This window comes from Lytechinus pictus, chromosome 2 (assembly GCF_037042905.1).
Source record: "Lytechinus pictus isolate F3 Inbred chromosome 2, Lp3.0, whole genome shotgun sequence".
NCBI classification, from domain to species: Eukaryota; Metazoa; Echinodermata; class Echinoidea; order Temnopleuroida; family Toxopneustidae; genus Lytechinus; species Lytechinus pictus.
The window spans coordinates 35,949,168-35,967,138 of NC_087246.1; the positions used below are offsets into that span (position 1 = coordinate 35,949,168).

Genomic DNA, 17,971 nt, shown 5'->3' on the forward strand with positions numbered 1-17,971 from the left:
TATGTTTGTATTTCAGAGCTGGTTGTAAATGTCACTGAATGAATTGATTTAAAAGAAAAAAACACTTGGGGTGGGAGGTAGAACATCACTGTTTTTTATCATTGTTTTTTTTTCTCTTTCTTGTCATTTACATGTAATACATCACAGAAGCGGATCTAGAGGGGGGGTTGGGGGGGTTGCAACCCCCCAAAAAAAAATCCGGGGACCATTTTTTTAAATCTTATCTTTTTTTTTAAACTTGTAATTTTATTTTATTCTATTTCTATGTATTTATTTCATTTATTATTATTATTATTATTATTATTATTATTTCTTTTGGGGGGAGGGGGGGGTTGGGCGAACAAATGTTACATTGCAGGAAAATGCAACTTAATTTTACAAATTTTCATGGGGGTTAATTTGGCAACGACCTCTATACCAAAAAGAGTGGTGTTTTAGATGCAAGAAAACGCCATTTTCACACACAGATTTTCAAAAATTTTCCCTACTGTGGGAGGGGGACACCCCCCTCCCACACCCTCCCCCCTCGCTCGCTCCGCTCGCTTGGACTCGGTCGCTACGCTCCCTCGCATACCACCCCAACCCCCCCCCTTTATAAAAAGCTGGATCCGCCCCTGCATCATGTTAAAATTTTCATTTGTAATTGTTGAAACTGGGGTTGAAACGCATGTTGTCATCAGTATCCGGGTCAGTATTAATTTCCGGTATATTTGAAGTTCGATGTATATTTGTATAATCATATGGGATATGGATTTATTGCAAAATTTATAATCATGTTTCAATTGATTTTTCATGAAATGTAAATGTGTATTTTGATTTGAGAGAATACAATAAAAACATCCTTTAAAAAAAATTAAAAAAAACACTCGATTCTGCTCTCCAACATTAGACCTAAAGAGGGCGGTTTTCTAAAACACGTAATAGGCAGTGGGAGGATCAGCACAGAGGTTGATGCCTGATGTCGAAAATTTTCTTTTCCCCTGTAGATTTGCTAGAATTAAGGTAAGTTTTCAATTCACATTTCATTTTTGCATATATTGTAAAATGATATCATCAACGAGATAGAGCAATATATGTCTCAGGATAGTTATGTAAGCACGAAAAAGAATAGCAATAAAAGATGTGTGTGATGGGACTGATGAGCTGCTGTGCTAGTCGACGCGAGCGTTACCGAGAACGGTACGATACACTACTGGACCGGGAGAGCGTCGGCGGTGCAGTGCAGTGACGGGCATATAGGCCTAGACCAAAAGCTTCAGTCTCTGACTCAGCTTTGTACTGTAGATTTGGTTGTTCCGCTGAACTGCGTTGGCTTCTCGCCAGACTGAAGTATACTTGGCCCTAGATAGCTGGCAGCCGTCTGCTTCAAGGAGCTTTTTTAATAATTTCACACCCCTTCTTAACAAGGAAACAAAAATAAGTCATCACGAATAAAAAAAAAAATTGAAATTCATGCATTTTATAATATGGGACAGATGTAGCCTAGAAGGCTAGTAGCCACGTACGTGCATAGCGCCAACTTAATGTGTTCCGCCATCTTGATTGTTGGTTGCCGATAAAATGCGCATTTTCAGATTTTTTAACGCTCAGTTATTATCCATGACTGAAACATTGACCAATCAAAAACTAAGATTCTATAAGAAATATGAATATTCATATACGAAAGTATAAACATAGATAATTCAGTTTTATGTGAAATTTAAACCCAATACTTCAAAATATGGTTAGTTTTATGTCTCTAAAATGACCCTTAAAACCAGAATTTTATTACTAAAAAATAAAGGTTTTCCCAAGTTGCCATGGTAACGTGGTCTGAGATATAAAAGCTTAGCAAACACTTCATTTCAGTGATCGAGGATGTATTTGTTTACGTTATACGCAAGGCTCGACATTAGCGGTGGCCCGGGGCCACCAAAAATTCACCTCGGGCAACCATTATTGATAAAATGTTAAGTTTTGGTGGCCCGAATCGGGCAACCAATAATTTTCAAAGTAGCGCAATTTTTCTCCCAATTTTGCACGCATTTATCAACTTTCTACAGCTCAAATTGCAAGCCAGTTCGTCATGCGCCCTTTTTGTTGATCTACACACAAATACACACACACAAAGTTTGCATATTAGGCCTACAGCTATAGCATACAGTAGCTATTATCCAGCCAGACGCGCCGGCCGGCTGGCGTGAGCTTTGCATGAAGCCACTGCATACAGCTGTGCTCTAGATCTAGCTAGCTCAGCCTATTCAGACTCAGGGAGCTGCGATAAAAAATGTTGCAGCTGAGAAATCTTCCACAGAACTTTGAAAATCTCAGTCAAAGTCACATTTTACACCAATGAAATGCAATTCTACAGTCTATATTACGAAAATCTGGTGTATCCTGATTATTTGCAAGTATTAAGAAGAGGAATTATGACCTCTCTTTTGACTCAAAAAGACCGATTTCCACATGAATTAATACACATAAAACACATAGGCAATTACATCACAGTCCCACGTGTGCATTTGTATGTATGTTGATACTTGGTTTCTTTCGAAGCTGTGTATTTTCTAGCCAAAAACAAACAGACAGTTTCTTTCTTTCTTGTTTATAAATGACTTCTTAAACCACTCTTGAGAAAGTAAATACTTTGGGAAGGCATTTCATTGATATGAAATGTGATTTTTTCACCCAACATTTTGGCAAATATAGGGAAGGACTTTTCTCACACTTTTTTTCCAGATATAATTTTTGCCGTTTTCTTTTTTTTTTCCTTTCATTTTTTTTTGACAGTGGTTAAACCATTTATACACCTTCCCATTGAATATGCCTGATTAAAAAATATGTTTCTACTGAAAATAAAATAATACAAACTAAAGGATATAAAAATAAAAATGTGCCATTCCCATAAAGTAAGTGAAAATTATTTGCTTGGCTTTTAATTATATTCCAGTCAGAATAGACTGTTGCCACATCTGTTAAAAAATATATGTAATGGCTTCTTAATTTTCCCCTTTTCCCCATTTTTTTATTAACTTTGTTTTATTAATTTTTCTTTCATTTTCTTTTCTTTTTTCTCTCTAATTTTTTTATTTTCTTTTTTTCCCTGTTCTTTGTTTTTTCTTTCTTCATTTTCTTTCTTTTGTTTTATTTCACTAATTTCTTTTATTATTTTTGTTTTCTTTTTGTAATATACTTTTTGAAAATTATTTTCGTTTGTTTCCCCCTTTTATGCATTGTTCTAATTTTGCAGCATATTTTTCTGTGATTTTCTCCTTCTATAATATGCTGCAAAAGAGAAAACAGAAATAAACTGGATTTGGGGCATGCATATTCTAGGTTTTAGGATTCAAAGAGGAAGGAAGGAAAAACCATTGTTTTGTACATCTATCTGAATTTGCTATGCACTATTTATTTACTTTACCATTATCTCTATACAGAGATTTAAAAAAAGTCCACACAACCTGCGAACAATACAATTAATTTATTCTCTTTCAATCATTTCATTTTTACAACAATAGAAACGTTTATCAATTAGCAAAGTAAAATTACAGCAAACAAGGTTTACATGTATAAAGTAAAAGTAACATAGTGGTAGTGGCTGCAGAATTAATATTTCAGAAGTTTGTTTTATTCATTTTTAATGTTTTTCTTTATATTTTTCGGGCCACCAAACTTTAATATCGGGCCACCAAAAAAAAAATTTTGATGGTTTTGGTGGCCCGAACGGGCCACCACCAAAAAAAGTTAATGTGGAGCCTTGTTATACGTCTACATAAATTATAACATTTTTTCCAGACCATGGATGAACTTTCAAAAAGAGACATTTAAGGCAAGTTTTTACGATTTCCGGCAATTTTCTGACACAGGCACTTTGAAGAGGTAATTTTTACAGAATTAGAAGAAGACATCGTGGATTTTCCTAATTATCACGACGGATATGCAACTTACTTGTAAACAAATCAAACAAAGTCTATGATACATTTTCGATAATGCAAAAAGAGACATTCAAGTCTCTGATTGAGAGCCGCAGATTGAACATTCGCACGGCGCAATGGCAGCGTTTTCGCCGAATTCGTCGGGGCGAAAACTCCAAGCGAGCCGTACCACTCACCAGTCCTGAACGCTGCGCTGTATGTTTGATGATTTATCTGGTGCCATTTCGTGCTTATAAATTTGTTTTTTCTACAATGCCACTATCTCATTAAAATTGTTTGTCATGATAACATTGGAAATATTATCGTTTAATGGCCCAAAGGATCGACTGTAATAAAAGATACTTTGAAATATTGTCAGAGAGTGATTAGTTAGGTGATGTTTATGGTCAGAATTTAGTCATGGCTTTGGGTGAACTTACGCGAACGCGGTCACTTGCTCACGGGGCGAGTCGGCCTGGCCCTTTGGTGGAAGGCCGTTAGGCAACGTGCAGTGCAGCTAGAGCAGAGTTGGGGAGTTATAGGTATAAAAATACTTTGAAATAAGTAATCTGCAAATATTTTTGTCTTATCCCTTTGGATTACTTAGATGAGAAATTCAAATTCTCAAAGTTTGAATCAAATTTTAGACAGTGACAACAAAGAGTGGTGCTGTATGGGGGGGGGGGGTCTTGCATGCCCCCAATTCACGAACAAGAAAAAAAAAAGGAAAAGGTAAGAGAATCTTGCGAAATTGTTCAATTGGATTTTTGTAACCAAAAGTCAAAATTATGCTTATGTCGCTTGCTTGCAACTATATATTTTATAAATTTTGCCTGATACGCCATATCGTAGTACCCTCAATTATTTTCACTTGTTACGCCACTGACATGACTGATATAACATCTACTAGTTTATGATAACATTATTTGGTTGCGGGATCAAAGCATCAGCTATAGCTAAACATTTATACTTTATGCCTGTTCAACTTCCAATACAGGTTTAGGCCTGTATTTATGAGATGTTAAGATCTATGAGTGCCTTTATTATTTTCATTTTCAATTAAAACAATTATTAATTATGTATTAATTTAGTATTAACCTCGATGATACATTTTATTGTGTTAAATCGTACAATTTCTGTTGTATTAATTAAGCCCCTTATTAAGCCCTTTTAAAAACATGCTTATAGTAGCAGACCCCCCCCCCCCATATATAAAGACATAGTGTAGGCCTATATAGAACTAATTGAACCCCCCCCCCTATTGAGGACAAAATGAAAAAAAATACTCAAAATAATCGACCACCCCCCCCCCCCTTTGACGAGGCAGCTGTCGGTGGCCTGATGTCTTCATTGACTTCTTTTTGCTTGTAAAAATAATATTAAAGAAATAGGGGCTACTCTAAGTTTTCCCATATGAAAATTCATTTGGATCTGCAAGTGCATGAGGCTGCGCCCCCTCCAACGTCATAGCTACCCCATATCTTTAGGTTCTAGCTCTCATATTTTTCAGCTCCCTGATTTTTTGGAAGAAAAAAAAAACGAGGCGAAAGAAAAGAGTGAAATAAATGAAATACGATTAATCAAAATTTGAGTTGTTTGAAAGAATTATACTTATCAGAGAAACTAAATTAAATTCTACAACCATGAAGAATAACAGCAATCTTGATAAATTCTGTTTTTTTTTTCAAAATCAGAACCAATCAACCTTTTTCTGATTATTCTGTCACTTTCCATATTTTGGAGAAAAAATAAAAGTGTTCATCGACGCCCTGTACTGCATGATGAAACTGTATCCCCACTCGGCCCGGCCCTCGTAACCCCCCCCCCTCTCTCTCTCTCTCCCTCCCCCCCCCCCCCACCACAATGCCCCTTGCTCATTTCTCTTATCTCACCTTGACCTTAATTAATTAATCTTAACTATTTGGCGGTACAGTCAAACGTGACTGGTCGCCATCATAGTTTCATCCCCAACAAACAAGGAACAAACAATAACAATTCTGTTTTTTCGACCCAACATCATTCCTTTCAATACGCGTAAGGCTATACGTGGGCACGCACAAACAACGTGGGTTAACAAAAACTGACCCGCGTTTGGACTGAAATTGTGATTAAAATAAAAATGTTATAAATATGAAAAAAATATATGTATAATGAAGGATATTTGATAAACGGAAAAACATTAATCGCTAATTCATAAAAATGCTGGAAAAGATTGGACAGAGGTTTTTAACAACGGTAATCAAGGGGAATTAGTGTATGGGTGAATGGCGTTCGAGCTTTAGCCGAGCGTTAGCCGGTGAGGGCGCGGGCCAAATCTGCCTGAATCTGGCAATATGGCGTCGTCCATTAAGCTGACGTTAGCCAGCGGCGACTGCACGTACGTGTAGCCCGGGGGGGGGCACTCAGTATATAATGCATAGTGGGTATGTGCCGCGGAGGGGACCCCCATTTTTACACTCAAATTTCCGTTCCAAGGCAAAGCATTTTTGTCTTATTGAGAAAAAGAACAAAGAAAGCCGCTCCAAGGCATAGCATTTCCTTCTTATCGAGAAAAAAGAAGAAAGAAATCAGCTCCAAAGCTTCGCATATTTTTCGTTACGTCGTTCCGGTCGCATTGATCTGCTACAATTTTGGTGAAAAGCGGCCGTAGAGCGCTTTTCGACCATCGAGCGCACCCGGCGGAGGCCGCGCTAGCTGCGTCATGCACGATTGCCCGTTCCATAGGGATGCATACGCACTCACAGAGATACGGAGATCCGTTCCGAGGACCCCCGTTTTCACAAACATTTGTAGTTCCGAAGCCCGTTCCGAGGACCCTCCTTTTTACAATAAGCCCGCTCCAAGGCCCCCGTTTTTTGCCTCGCCCGCGGCACACCCCTACCACTTTTTTGGTCGAGTGCCCCCCCCCCCCCCCGGGGCTAGTAGAAGACTCTGTGATCATATTTTTAAATGATTTTGAGGCGCTAGTGTAGTTTCGCACCTCCCCGTTTAATGGTTTTCAAACATGTACAATCTCACCCTAAATAATTCACAACCTAAAATACTTGCATCTGAGCCTCCAAAGTCCAGTAGAAGTTGAATATTTGCCGTTTTGACACTTTTTAAAAAAAAGTTTTACACCTATTTCGGAATCACTCGGTCGCTTGAAGCTCAGCGCTGCGCTGCACATAAGCAGTCGGTACGCGTACAGTACGTACCACCTAGCGAAGTGCAAGAAGAGCGAGTTTTTCTATGGTATCTTCAAAAAGATTTTTTTCCCCTCTTTCATTATTTTTTCTTATTTCATCGCTTAATCTACGTGTATTCACATTTTTCACATTTCTTATTTCATTCAAAAAAATCACACACACGCACACCCCACACACATACCTTCACACAACAAACGTCAACCACTCTGCACAACCACTACCGTAATACTTGGTGCAAGCTGAAAGAGGGGAAAAAATCTTTTTGAAGATACCATAGAAAAACTCGCTCTTCTTGCACTTCACTAGGTGGTACGTATATACGCGTACCGACTGCTTATGTGCAGCGCTGAGCTTGATCAAGCGATCGCGACCGAGTGATTCCGAAATAGGTGTAAAACTTTGTAAAAAAGTGTCAAAACGGCAAATACTGAACTTCTTTATACCTTTATACCGCATCTACTGGAAAAATACAGTTGTTCCTGCAGTCAAGTTTCCAGGTCTATCTTGTTGTCTTCCTATCTTGTTGTCTTCCTAGCTTGTTGTCTTCCTAGCTTGGATAAGTTCGAAAACTGAGTCTGTGCTATTTGTGCAATGTGCTGTGCCAATTAATGTATTGGAATGAAATAGGCACTATTCCCATGCGTGAACATAATGCCACGCAGACCAGAACTTGTCTAACTTTGTCTTGAAGCCATTGATTGTTGATGCTGTGACTACCTCAGTAGGCAAGGAGTTCCAGTCATTAACCACTCTAACACTGAAGGTGTTTTGTCTCACTGCCAGTCTACTCCTTTTCAAAAATAGCTTGTAAGGGTGGCCACGCGTTGCTTGAGTGGTAGCTGATGTGAAGAATAGGTCTCTATTCACATCATCAATGCCATAAATTATTTTATAGGTTTCTACTGGACTTTGGAGGCTCAGATGCAAGTATTTTAGGTTGTGAATTATTTAGGGTGAGATTGTACATGTTTGAAAACCATTAAACGGGGAGGTGCGAAACTACACTAGCGCCTCATTTTGATATTGTCATTTGATCACGGAGCCTAGACAAGGCAGCCAATGCCACTATGGAGAAGATCGTAGTCCAGATTCCCTTTATATTTAACATTAGAACTAGTCGTCCATATGTAAACCACTCATTCAATGAACAAGGTTATGATGTAAACCAAAATTTTATTAAATTGCATACCTTTATACACCTAATGCATTAAACATGTTAAAGGTATGATAGTTTCCCCCCAAAAATAAGAAAAATTAGGTGTTTCTTACCAGACAGATGTCATGTATCTCCATATTGTTAACACTGCAATATAATAGGCTTGACCCTTAAACCCGCTTCGATATGACGTAAACGTTCGTCGTAGCTTCAATGAGCTGTATTACGAAGTGCCGTTTTGAAGAAAAATTTATAGATTAAAAATGTTTTTTTATTAAATAATAGAATTTAAATATTGATTGTAAATAATATTACAATAATCTCAAGGATCTCAAGAGGGGCCTGGGAGCCCCCCCCCCCCCCCCCTCTCCGGCCATATGAACTCCCAAAATACCCCGGCCTAGATAGGGTTAAACCAATTAACTGCAGGATTGACTTCTAGTTTATAGAATTGAGAATAGTTCTATGTAATCTTTTTTTAAGACGAGTTGCATGTAATTACATGCCAGAGTGCAGTGTAGAAGTCTAATCCAACACTTTTTACACTAGACCATTACTAATTGACATGATCTACAGCACATTTTTTATGATGCCTTGACTTTTATTGCTTACCCAAATGCCCATATTCATTGGCCTATCTTAGTAATAGTATTTATACTAAACTTTTGCTCATTTTAAGAATTATTTTCAGCTCATTTTTTTCACAGATTTGCTCTCTAATATCTACTTACTTTTCAGCCACACCAGGCATCATAAACGGCTCTATTTTGGATTTGAGTTTTTCTTTCACGTCTTGGTTAGACTTCGTCTTTTAATGTACATGTAATTTTGATACGCATAGCGATCAATATTTTGCAAACATGCAACTACGTTCATGTATAAGTTTAGCCGCACGTATGCATGAAATATGCATGAACGTTGCTTTACTGATCACTCTGACTCAAATATTTCCTTCAGATTAAGACATCTTTTTCACTTTTTTTCTCCAACAGTATATGCACAGCAGTTTTAAGAAGAGTATTCAAGACGTTTTGATGACAAGCACATTCAGTAATAATGCATCTCACAGCCTGGATGTAGCCCACAGTATCGTCACGTCCTAATCCATTTGCATAAACACAGAAGTTCCAGCAGACCAGTATGACCTCATAGTCTCCATTATTTCTAAAGGATGCAACTTTTCTAGGAGGCAGGTTGACTTTCCACAAGATAGATTCAGACTCCTTGAAGAATACATTTTTTGAAATACATAATAATTCCACCATGGCAAGCAACAGTACGGAGGACGGTAACCAGAAGCCTAGCAATGGGGCATCAGCATCGGCAGAAGATCCAAGTAACCAAGAGAGCTTGTTTGAGTGCAACATATGTCTTGATACTGCCAAAGATGCGGTCGTCAGTAGATGTGGTCATTTATTCTGGTGAGTCGAAAGTCTTTTCAGAAATATACTTGATGATAGGCAATTTGAGCTTGGCATGATGAGGGATTTGATACTTTCTTGCAAAGAGGGGGAGTTATTTCTCAAATCATTGAGGAAAGCATTGGAAATATGGCAAGATACATGTACATACATGTAGGCAGTGTCAAAATCAAACATAGCGTCTGTTCAAACTACGGGCCATCATGTTAAACTATGTTGTTCGTAAACTGTGCCTTTTAGTCATTTCATTACAAATAGAGCAAAGATGACAAACATCCATGTATGCATGCCCTCTTAAAAATCCAATAGTTATTAATTAAATTATTATTATCAAGCTCTATTTTGAAAATATGTCAAAAGAATTAAGTCCATTACAAATAATACATACACTCTATGTACTGTACATAACAGTAACAAATACTTCTTTGTCTTTCCCCCTAATACATGAACATGCAGTTGGCCTTGTTTATACCAGTGGCTTGAAACCAGACCAAACAGACAAGTATGTCCAGTATGCAAAGCAGGTATTAGCAGAGATAAGGTTATTCCATTATATGGCAGGGGGAGTACAAATCAAAAAGATCCCAGGTAAGTGACGTTTGCTTTTAATTAGAATTGTAAGTGGTAATGCACAATTAAGCGACATGTTTGATTCAAATCTTTGGTATTCTTCTTTCATAAGGGCATCACAACCTGATAGAATGACTATGTCAGTAATTTGCACTTGTTCAGGGTAAAGACGGTTTGATCACATGAGATTGAACCAATTTGACTATACACCACACTTTGGAGTCAATATGAAAATATCCCTAGAAGTGGAACCGAGTTCATATTTTTTCACTTTCTTTCATTGCATTTACAGAGAAAAGATGCCACCCAGACCACAGGGAGAAAGACATGAACCAGAGACACAAGGGGTAAGTGATTTCTGCAGGGGGCTATTTCATAAACCTGGCAATGAAGTTATGCACAGTATTACGAACGACTGAAGTAAGGCAGGCCAGTTGTTTGTCTTCTGCACATTAGCTGTTAAAGTGGAAAATGGAGTTTCTGAGTAACATTTCGACTGTTAACACAATTTTTAGGGCAAAATGTACCTTTCGTTCAATGAAATGCAGTCATAGTATGCAAAGATGTCATTCAAAAGTTTTGGGTCACTTTGTAGCACTTCATATTCCATTTGCTTCTCAAAGTCATGAAGAGCTTTATAAACAGCTTTGTGACACACTTTATCTCTCCTTGTGAGTTGCATTTTGAACCCTTTTTTCTGTGGGATAAATGGTAGTTATTATTTTGTACTTTCTTTGGTTGCCAGCCAGGCAAACGATAGTGTACTACTAATATATTATAAGTTGTCTGATACCAACCAAAGAAAAAAAAGTACAGTGAGATCTCTGTAACCTACATGTAATATAACCAAAGGTTTGTTCTTTTTGATTGGATTTTATACATGCTTCTTTCATTAAACGATTTCTTTAATTAAATCTAATTGGAACCGATTATTCCCTGTAGAAATTCTAGTGAAATACTTATTTTCTGTAATCAACCAGTTAAAACAGTTATGTGGTGCGTAATACAATCTGTGCTTTAGAATTCTCTTATAGCAAGAATATTTACCAAGTTTGTTACCTTCATGTACCTTAGGAATTCCATTCAACTTTTCATGGGTTTAAAAGTTTATGAGTAGAGATAAAATCATCCATACATAATTTTATCTGGGATTTAGAAGATTCAAAATGTTTTCTTGTGTTTTTTTTTTTTTTTTTGATGATAAAAATAATTACATAATAAATTATAAAAATTTCATCTTGAAATGATTTCTAATATATCCTGATTTGTATTCATTTTAACAGCCATTCCAGGGTTTTGGTTTTGGAGATGGTGGTTTTCACATGTCCTTTGGTATCGGTGCCTTTCCTTTCGGTTTCTTTGCATCAACATTCAATCTAGGTGATGGCAGAGTAGGACATCCACGTAAGTATCAAGAAAGATTAGGACCCTGTTTTACATTTAAAAAAGTTATGATTGATCCGATCAATGTCAGCAAAGTCTTTAAATATGCCCATTCCATGTTAAGTTGATGAATACTTGTGAATTTGTCATTGATTTGACCAGTCAACAAGCACGATTCTTGTGTTATCTGACAGTGCATACACCATTAAAAAATTATGACCTCAATGGATTTTTATAGTTGAGATTGATAGGATCAATTCTGATTCTTGTGAGACAGGTTTCCGGGCCAATTGCAAAGGACCTTCAATTATAACATTTCCATTGATTGTAACTGAAATAATTCTAAGGCATATTTTTGAATGGCTATTGAATGATGGGGCCAAAGAAGTTAACATTTTAGTCATCACAAATGAAATATTTCTGCTCTTAAATAGTGTTTTTATATGTACACCTAAATTTCAAGTATGAATAACTAACAAACAAATGACATTGTTAACCCCCTCAAAAAAAAAATGTTCAATTTATAGTATATCTTTCAACAAAATCATGTTTAACAAAATTACTTTGCATGAGTTTTTTTTTTTTTTTTTTTTTTTTTTACATTTCTGAGCATTGATAGGAATGCTCAGCATTATCACTTTACAAAAGTCACAAGAGTAATTTAGGGGGATCTGTGAATGAATAAAAGTTATTTTTTAGTCTTTATTCCTGTCATTTTAATCCTTCTTACCTATAACCTGATGCGTTATAGTTTTCATTTCTATTCGTTTCTCTTTAATTGAACCTTGCTAGATCCATAATTTCATTTTATTCCAACCCAACCTCAAGATTATAAGATATCTTACAGATGATCATTAAAGTTTTTTTTTTTTAACTCTCCTTCCTTTCTCTCCATCGCCTCTCTCCCTCCTTCACTCCCTTGCCCATCTACGTGTCTCTCTCTTTCTCTTTCCCTCCCTCTTTCTTTCTTTCTTTCTTTCTTTTGGCTTTATTCTTACAGCTCGTCCACAAGTTCCTAGCAATCCTGAAGAGCAGTTTTTATCCAAAGTGTTCCTGTGGGTAGCATTTCTCTTTGTATTCTGGTTGCTAGTAGCCTGATGCTGGTTGAAACCGTGTAAGATCAAACTACTGCTTTATTGCAACCAGGGCCCTGTTTTAACAAACAATGTCAACTTCCACAATCTGCTGTTAAAAGCTACTGAAAGTAGTCTGTTGATTGGCCGAGAGCCATTTGTTATATGGTATTCTAGCATTATGTGAACTATGAAACAGAGCCCTGGAGTTAAACGAGCCAAGCATTCTTCAGGGATTCATGCGATGGTTGGTGATAATCTATTGGACTTCAGTAGTAAAATGTTTATATTTTCAAAAGTGATTGGATGGACAATTGTGTAAGTGTTAAACTTGGTGCTTAATTCTGCACTTTATTCTGCAAAAAATACACTATTGTAGAGATAGCTTCAACACCTTGTGACATCAATCTGAGCACCAGCTTTTAAAAATCGTACTTTAATTCACTAATTGCATCCAAATATTGAGGTCGCCCTTCACAATCCTTGCTTGATGGTACTGAATAGAGTGCAGTGCTCTTAAGGCTCGGTCACATCATTCCGTGCAAGCCTTGTGGGTGAGTTGCGGTTGGTCGCCCGCAACTCACCCTAAAAAATGTTTTGAGCATGTTAAAAACCTTATTGCGTGCAAATCAGACTTGCGTGCGCTTCTGTGGACAACTGCGTGTGAGTTACGTGCGAGATACTGTCTATGTGGGCGACCTGCGGGTAGCAAAAATAGTTACCCACAAGTCACACGCAAGGCTTGCATGGAACAAAATGACAGGTCCTTTACACATCATGCCTTAATGAGCATTTAGAGATTCTTTGTAAAGATCACATTCTCTTGTACATCAGTGGTATAACAAATCCATTTAGGAGAATCCATACGTGACACCAGGGGGTGGGCACAGGGGCAAGGGACCTCACTTTTCCCCAGAAATTACATCATTGTTCCTTCACTTTTCTCAGAAATGCCCTACACCTTGAATTTTGTAATCGTCTGTATTCTAGAAAACAACTCACTCTTGAAGGGCATTTTCAATGAAGATTTATGCGTCCAGTCCTTTGTGTAACCTGCATTTCACCCCTGGAAGAACAAAACACATGAGGCCATTTACACCACTATCTCTGTAGCTAATATCCATTAAGAAAGTCATTCTGACTTCCTGTATGCGGGTTGAGAGCAAAATGCAGGTCCCTGGCTTTACATGTATTTTTACTGATGGCAATTTTTTTTCAAACCACCCCTTTCCTAGTCTCTCTCTCTCTCAAAAGAAAAAGAATGACTAAAGAGTATTAAATTACCAAGTTGACTCTCACCCTCCCGCACCAAAAAATATATGTAGAGGTGTCACTGCCCATGCCCAGTTCAGTGACATTTGCTCTAGTGACGATTGCTCCGCTGTAAATTCCACATAGTATTGGAATGACCAACTTCAACCCTGGATTAACATTATTCCCTATCCTAGACCTAACATAAACCCTATGCAACCCTACATCTCAGACAGAACAAAGCCTTGGAGCAATTCTTGCAGGAGCAATGTCGTGTCGCCCACTGTCCAGTCGGACTTTTGAAGGGCGCCCTCAATCATCCTGATGAGAGTACATCTGCCCTTTGGTCACACAGCGATTAGCATGAACAACAGCACACACAGACCATTACTCAAATTTGATTTTGAAATCTGAAGATGCATTTGCCCGATTCTATTAAGGGCAGGCTCAGAGAGAAAATGTGTTCCCTGATGAACTGATCATTATGATAACAGATTGTTTGCATTTTTCAAACTTACATGCCATATTTTGACTGTAAATATATGGTTCATACATTTCCATGTATGTTTGACTTTTGACATGCATATGGTTATGTAAACACTTGGTAAATATTGTTGCAATAGTTTTCAGTAAAATGATGATATCAAGATATTCAAAAATTCCCCAACCATGTCTAATCTTTATGGCTTGGTTCCTCTACTAGTTCGTTATCGTTTGGCGTCCCCGTCTACTGCTTATGTGTGTCAATGTAGAAGATTGGTCCCCTTCACTAGGGATAAAATCATTTAGATCATACTGCGGCACGTACAGCCATGGGAAGTCGACTTCCAATGACATCGTGCATGCAAACACCAGTGGATGTGAGTGCAGATCCTATGTTCGGGATAAAAGAATTATATTTTTAGTTTACATTTTCCATTTTTAAATTCTCCATTTTGGCAGCAGATGAAAGAGAGAATGTAGCGCAGGTACAATGCCTTGAGACGACTTCACTACGTATGTAGGAGTTCTTTATGTAAATGCACAGACCCAAATTTCCTTATTTTCTGGAACAGCAAATGCTCTCTCATGGGTACCATGGATATATCCCCTCCAGCCAGTCTATCCAACATAAAAGTTTTCCTGTTGGGAGGGCTAGCTCATTTTCTTTGTATGTTAATTGTTGACGATATTCTTTATTAGATACCCAGAATATATTATATTTCATTATGTTTTGTGATTATTGTCTATATATGAATATATATCTTGAATGGGCAGGCTCACAGGTAAAAGGGAAGATGTGTTTCTATGTCAAGCTGTAGCCAGTTTCACTCAGGTGTTGGAATTAAAGCAGTTTTTGCTGCTAGTTTGTCATGCTTTCATATTTTAGTTTACAGCCCTTCAATGATTAATTTGTAGTGTACAATTTGAAATGTCTGTCTTGGAAAATAATTGGACATCGATGAGGATTGTATTCAGGTAAACTTTGTTCGAATAGATTTTATGTGTACCCATTTACTAGTTCTAGGAAGGAAGCAGTGAGTTTCCAAGTCATTAGCTTTGTTGATATTACCCTGATATTACCAGACACTTGCACCTTTGAATACCAGCTTTCCATCATTGACACCAATACCTTGTAAAATAAGATACATCCTATTCAATTGTACAATTGATGTTATCTTTCAGTCTCTGGTTGGAAGTGACATTGTTTCTCAGGGCTCTGGACCTGCAACGGATTGAGATTAAACACAAAGAAATCTCTACCTTTCTTCTTTTATGATAATGAATGGAATAGAAGTGGTATAGAGTACTTGATGCGATGACATCTATTGTCACAAACAATTCTTTTGTATTTCAGTGATTTTGATACCATATCTGGACAAATGAAAAGCGTCCATAACCCATATTTGGTGCGAGTTGGTCCGTGGGGGCGCAAAAGACGTGGCTGGGTTTATTTCCAATTCGTCTCATGCCAACTCGTCTACTATCATTTGGTCTACCGTCAGTTTGTCCACTCACCACATGGTTTACTTTCATTTAGTCTAATGCTATTCCGTCTAATGATTTGGCTGTATTTTTAGTAACCATGAACCAATTCCTGACAAATATGTGTGTGAAAGCTTTTTTTTATCATGCTCTACCAAAAAAAAAATATAGTTATGAAAATGCTGAGAAACACAAAAAGACAATTTTGATGTCACACTTTGGTATTCTTGATACAGTGGTGCTCAAAAGTTAGTTAAACCCACCAGAACACGGGTCGTGTGGTCCTGTGGTTAGAGCATTGGACTCATAATCGCAATGTTGTGAGTTTGAATCCCCACTTTGATAAAAAGACCCGGGAGTAATATTTGTCGTTCATAAGGTCAGCCACTATGACTGATTAACTTAGACGTAAAATGTTTCCTAGGTAATTGGTTATATACCAGGTTGGCGTTTACCAGCAAAACGCTGTCCTACCGAGTTCCTATGATAACAGAAACATGAACATATTTGAAGTGTTCAAGTTCTGCCAAGGTATAGGTATTTGTGAACTCGGATGATAAAATATTAAATTCTCTGGGCTTGCCAAACATTGTCATGGTGTTGTTTACATTCTACACTCACTCGGCATGAAGGAGTGCATTTTGTGGTGATGACTTTTGAGCACAACTGTAAGTGTGAACAATAGCTGTATGATGAAATACTATACATTATTATGAAAGAAAGATTCAAGATTTGTTAAAACTTTATGTAATAGATATTATTTTATTTAAATGGTTTAACAATCATATAAATGTTGGTAACTCTATCTTGGTGAAATCTCTTGCGACCACAGGAATCAGTGAGACTTGGAAGGGTAAATAATATAATCCAGATTTTATGTTTGGGAAAATTGTCTAGATTTTGCTGATTATTTGATTATGGAAGCTCAATGTATGCATAGTTGACTAAACACTGATTCTTTGGGTCATTAGTAGGATTCCTTCACCATTGATTGTACAATAATAAATAGATATGGTTATGTATGGATATTGGTAATGTTTCTTTATCACATCTATGTTAAGAATATGGTGCTGTTTGATTATTCAAGTCATTAAATGTCATTTGCTGCAATAGGATGGGCTATCTTGGGTACATTCTGTAGAATTCAGAGCTAGTTTTTAAAGGACTTGCTCTCTTTTACCAGAAATCCTGCTACCCCCCCCCCCCTCCAGTCTTTTGACAGTCGGGTGTGACTTGAATTTGCACTTAAATTTTGTGTGTGTGATTTCACATTTACATACTGTGTCACAAAAAACCGGATTGGTAAGATCATTCTGAGCAGTCACATTTGAACTTCAACGATACATGTCAGATATCACACATGCGTTGGTGCTTAATGTTGATTCCTTTTAAAATAGTCCTTTCAGGCACCAAATTGGTCTAGTCTTTGTGAGTCAATGCTTTCCCTCCATGAAACCCCCACTGAAATCTGATAGCCCATATATGTGACAAGTCAATCTGTTTATCCTTGTAAAAAATCCCCTTGTTCCTGTAATCTGAGAGAAATTGTCCAGAAATTTGATGATATGAGAGATTAATATTGATGGGTGACCGTTTGCTTGTCAGCATTTGAGATCATCTAATTATGTACCATTATTACGATGGTATTGTGAATCTAATCATTGGTTATGAAATAAAGAATATATATATATGTGTGTTATAAGGAAATAAATGTAATATGTAGGATGTGTATATCAGAAGATTCATTTGTGGTGTGTGAGTATTCCACTGCACATGCATATTAATTGAATGTTATAAAGATCAAAATAAACCTAGTACATTATCTTGTCTATATTAAATACATGTACGTGTATTGATTTATTTGTGTGATGTTTGAAACAAAATTCCTCTCTCACTTGTATTCCTGCCAAATAAAGTTTAAAAAGGGAATATAGGAATCAGCATAACGTTGGGTGATTGGCAATCAGTTGGGTGCAAGTTTTGGCCTTGTCTTTTTTTATAACATTTCATCCTGGAAAATGTGCAACAGGTATGTCATATAACCTGCTTGGAAATCCATTGTTCAAGTTTT

General features: G+C 37.1%; 1 protein-coding gene across 1 annotated transcript; it reads left to right on the top strand.

The window, feature by feature from the left end:
* Window positions 1-910: 910 nt before the first annotated feature.
* Window positions 911-17,738, top strand: LOC129272247 (E3 ubiquitin-protein ligase RNF185-like). Its single transcript, XM_064115648.1, has 6 exons — window positions 911-1,002; window positions 9,230-9,658; window positions 10,115-10,246; window positions 10,521-10,575; window positions 11,512-11,632; window positions 12,612-17,738. Exons 2-6 carry the CDS (start codon window positions 9,501-9,503, stop codon window positions 12,707-12,709), a joined length of 564 nt encoding a protein of 187 aa, XP_063971718.1. The 5' UTR covers window positions 911-1,002; window positions 9,230-9,500; the 3' UTR covers window positions 12,710-17,738.
* Window positions 17,739-17,971: the final 233 nt, after the last annotated feature.

Bases quoted from the DNA above. Each gene is read 5' to 3' on its own strand.
- LOC129272247 (XM_064115648.1), top strand. From the start codon at position 9,501: ATGGCAAGCAACAGTACGGAGGACGGTAACCAGAAGCCTAGCAATGGG. The intron at 9,659-10,114 runs GTGAGTCGAAAG...ATGAACATGCAG, and splicing joins AGATGTGGTCATTTATTCTG to TTGGCCTTGTTTATACCAGT. The intron at 10,247-10,520 runs GTAAGTGACGTT...TTGCATTTACAG, and splicing joins ACAAATCAAAAAGATCCCAG to AGAAAAGATGCCACCCAGAC.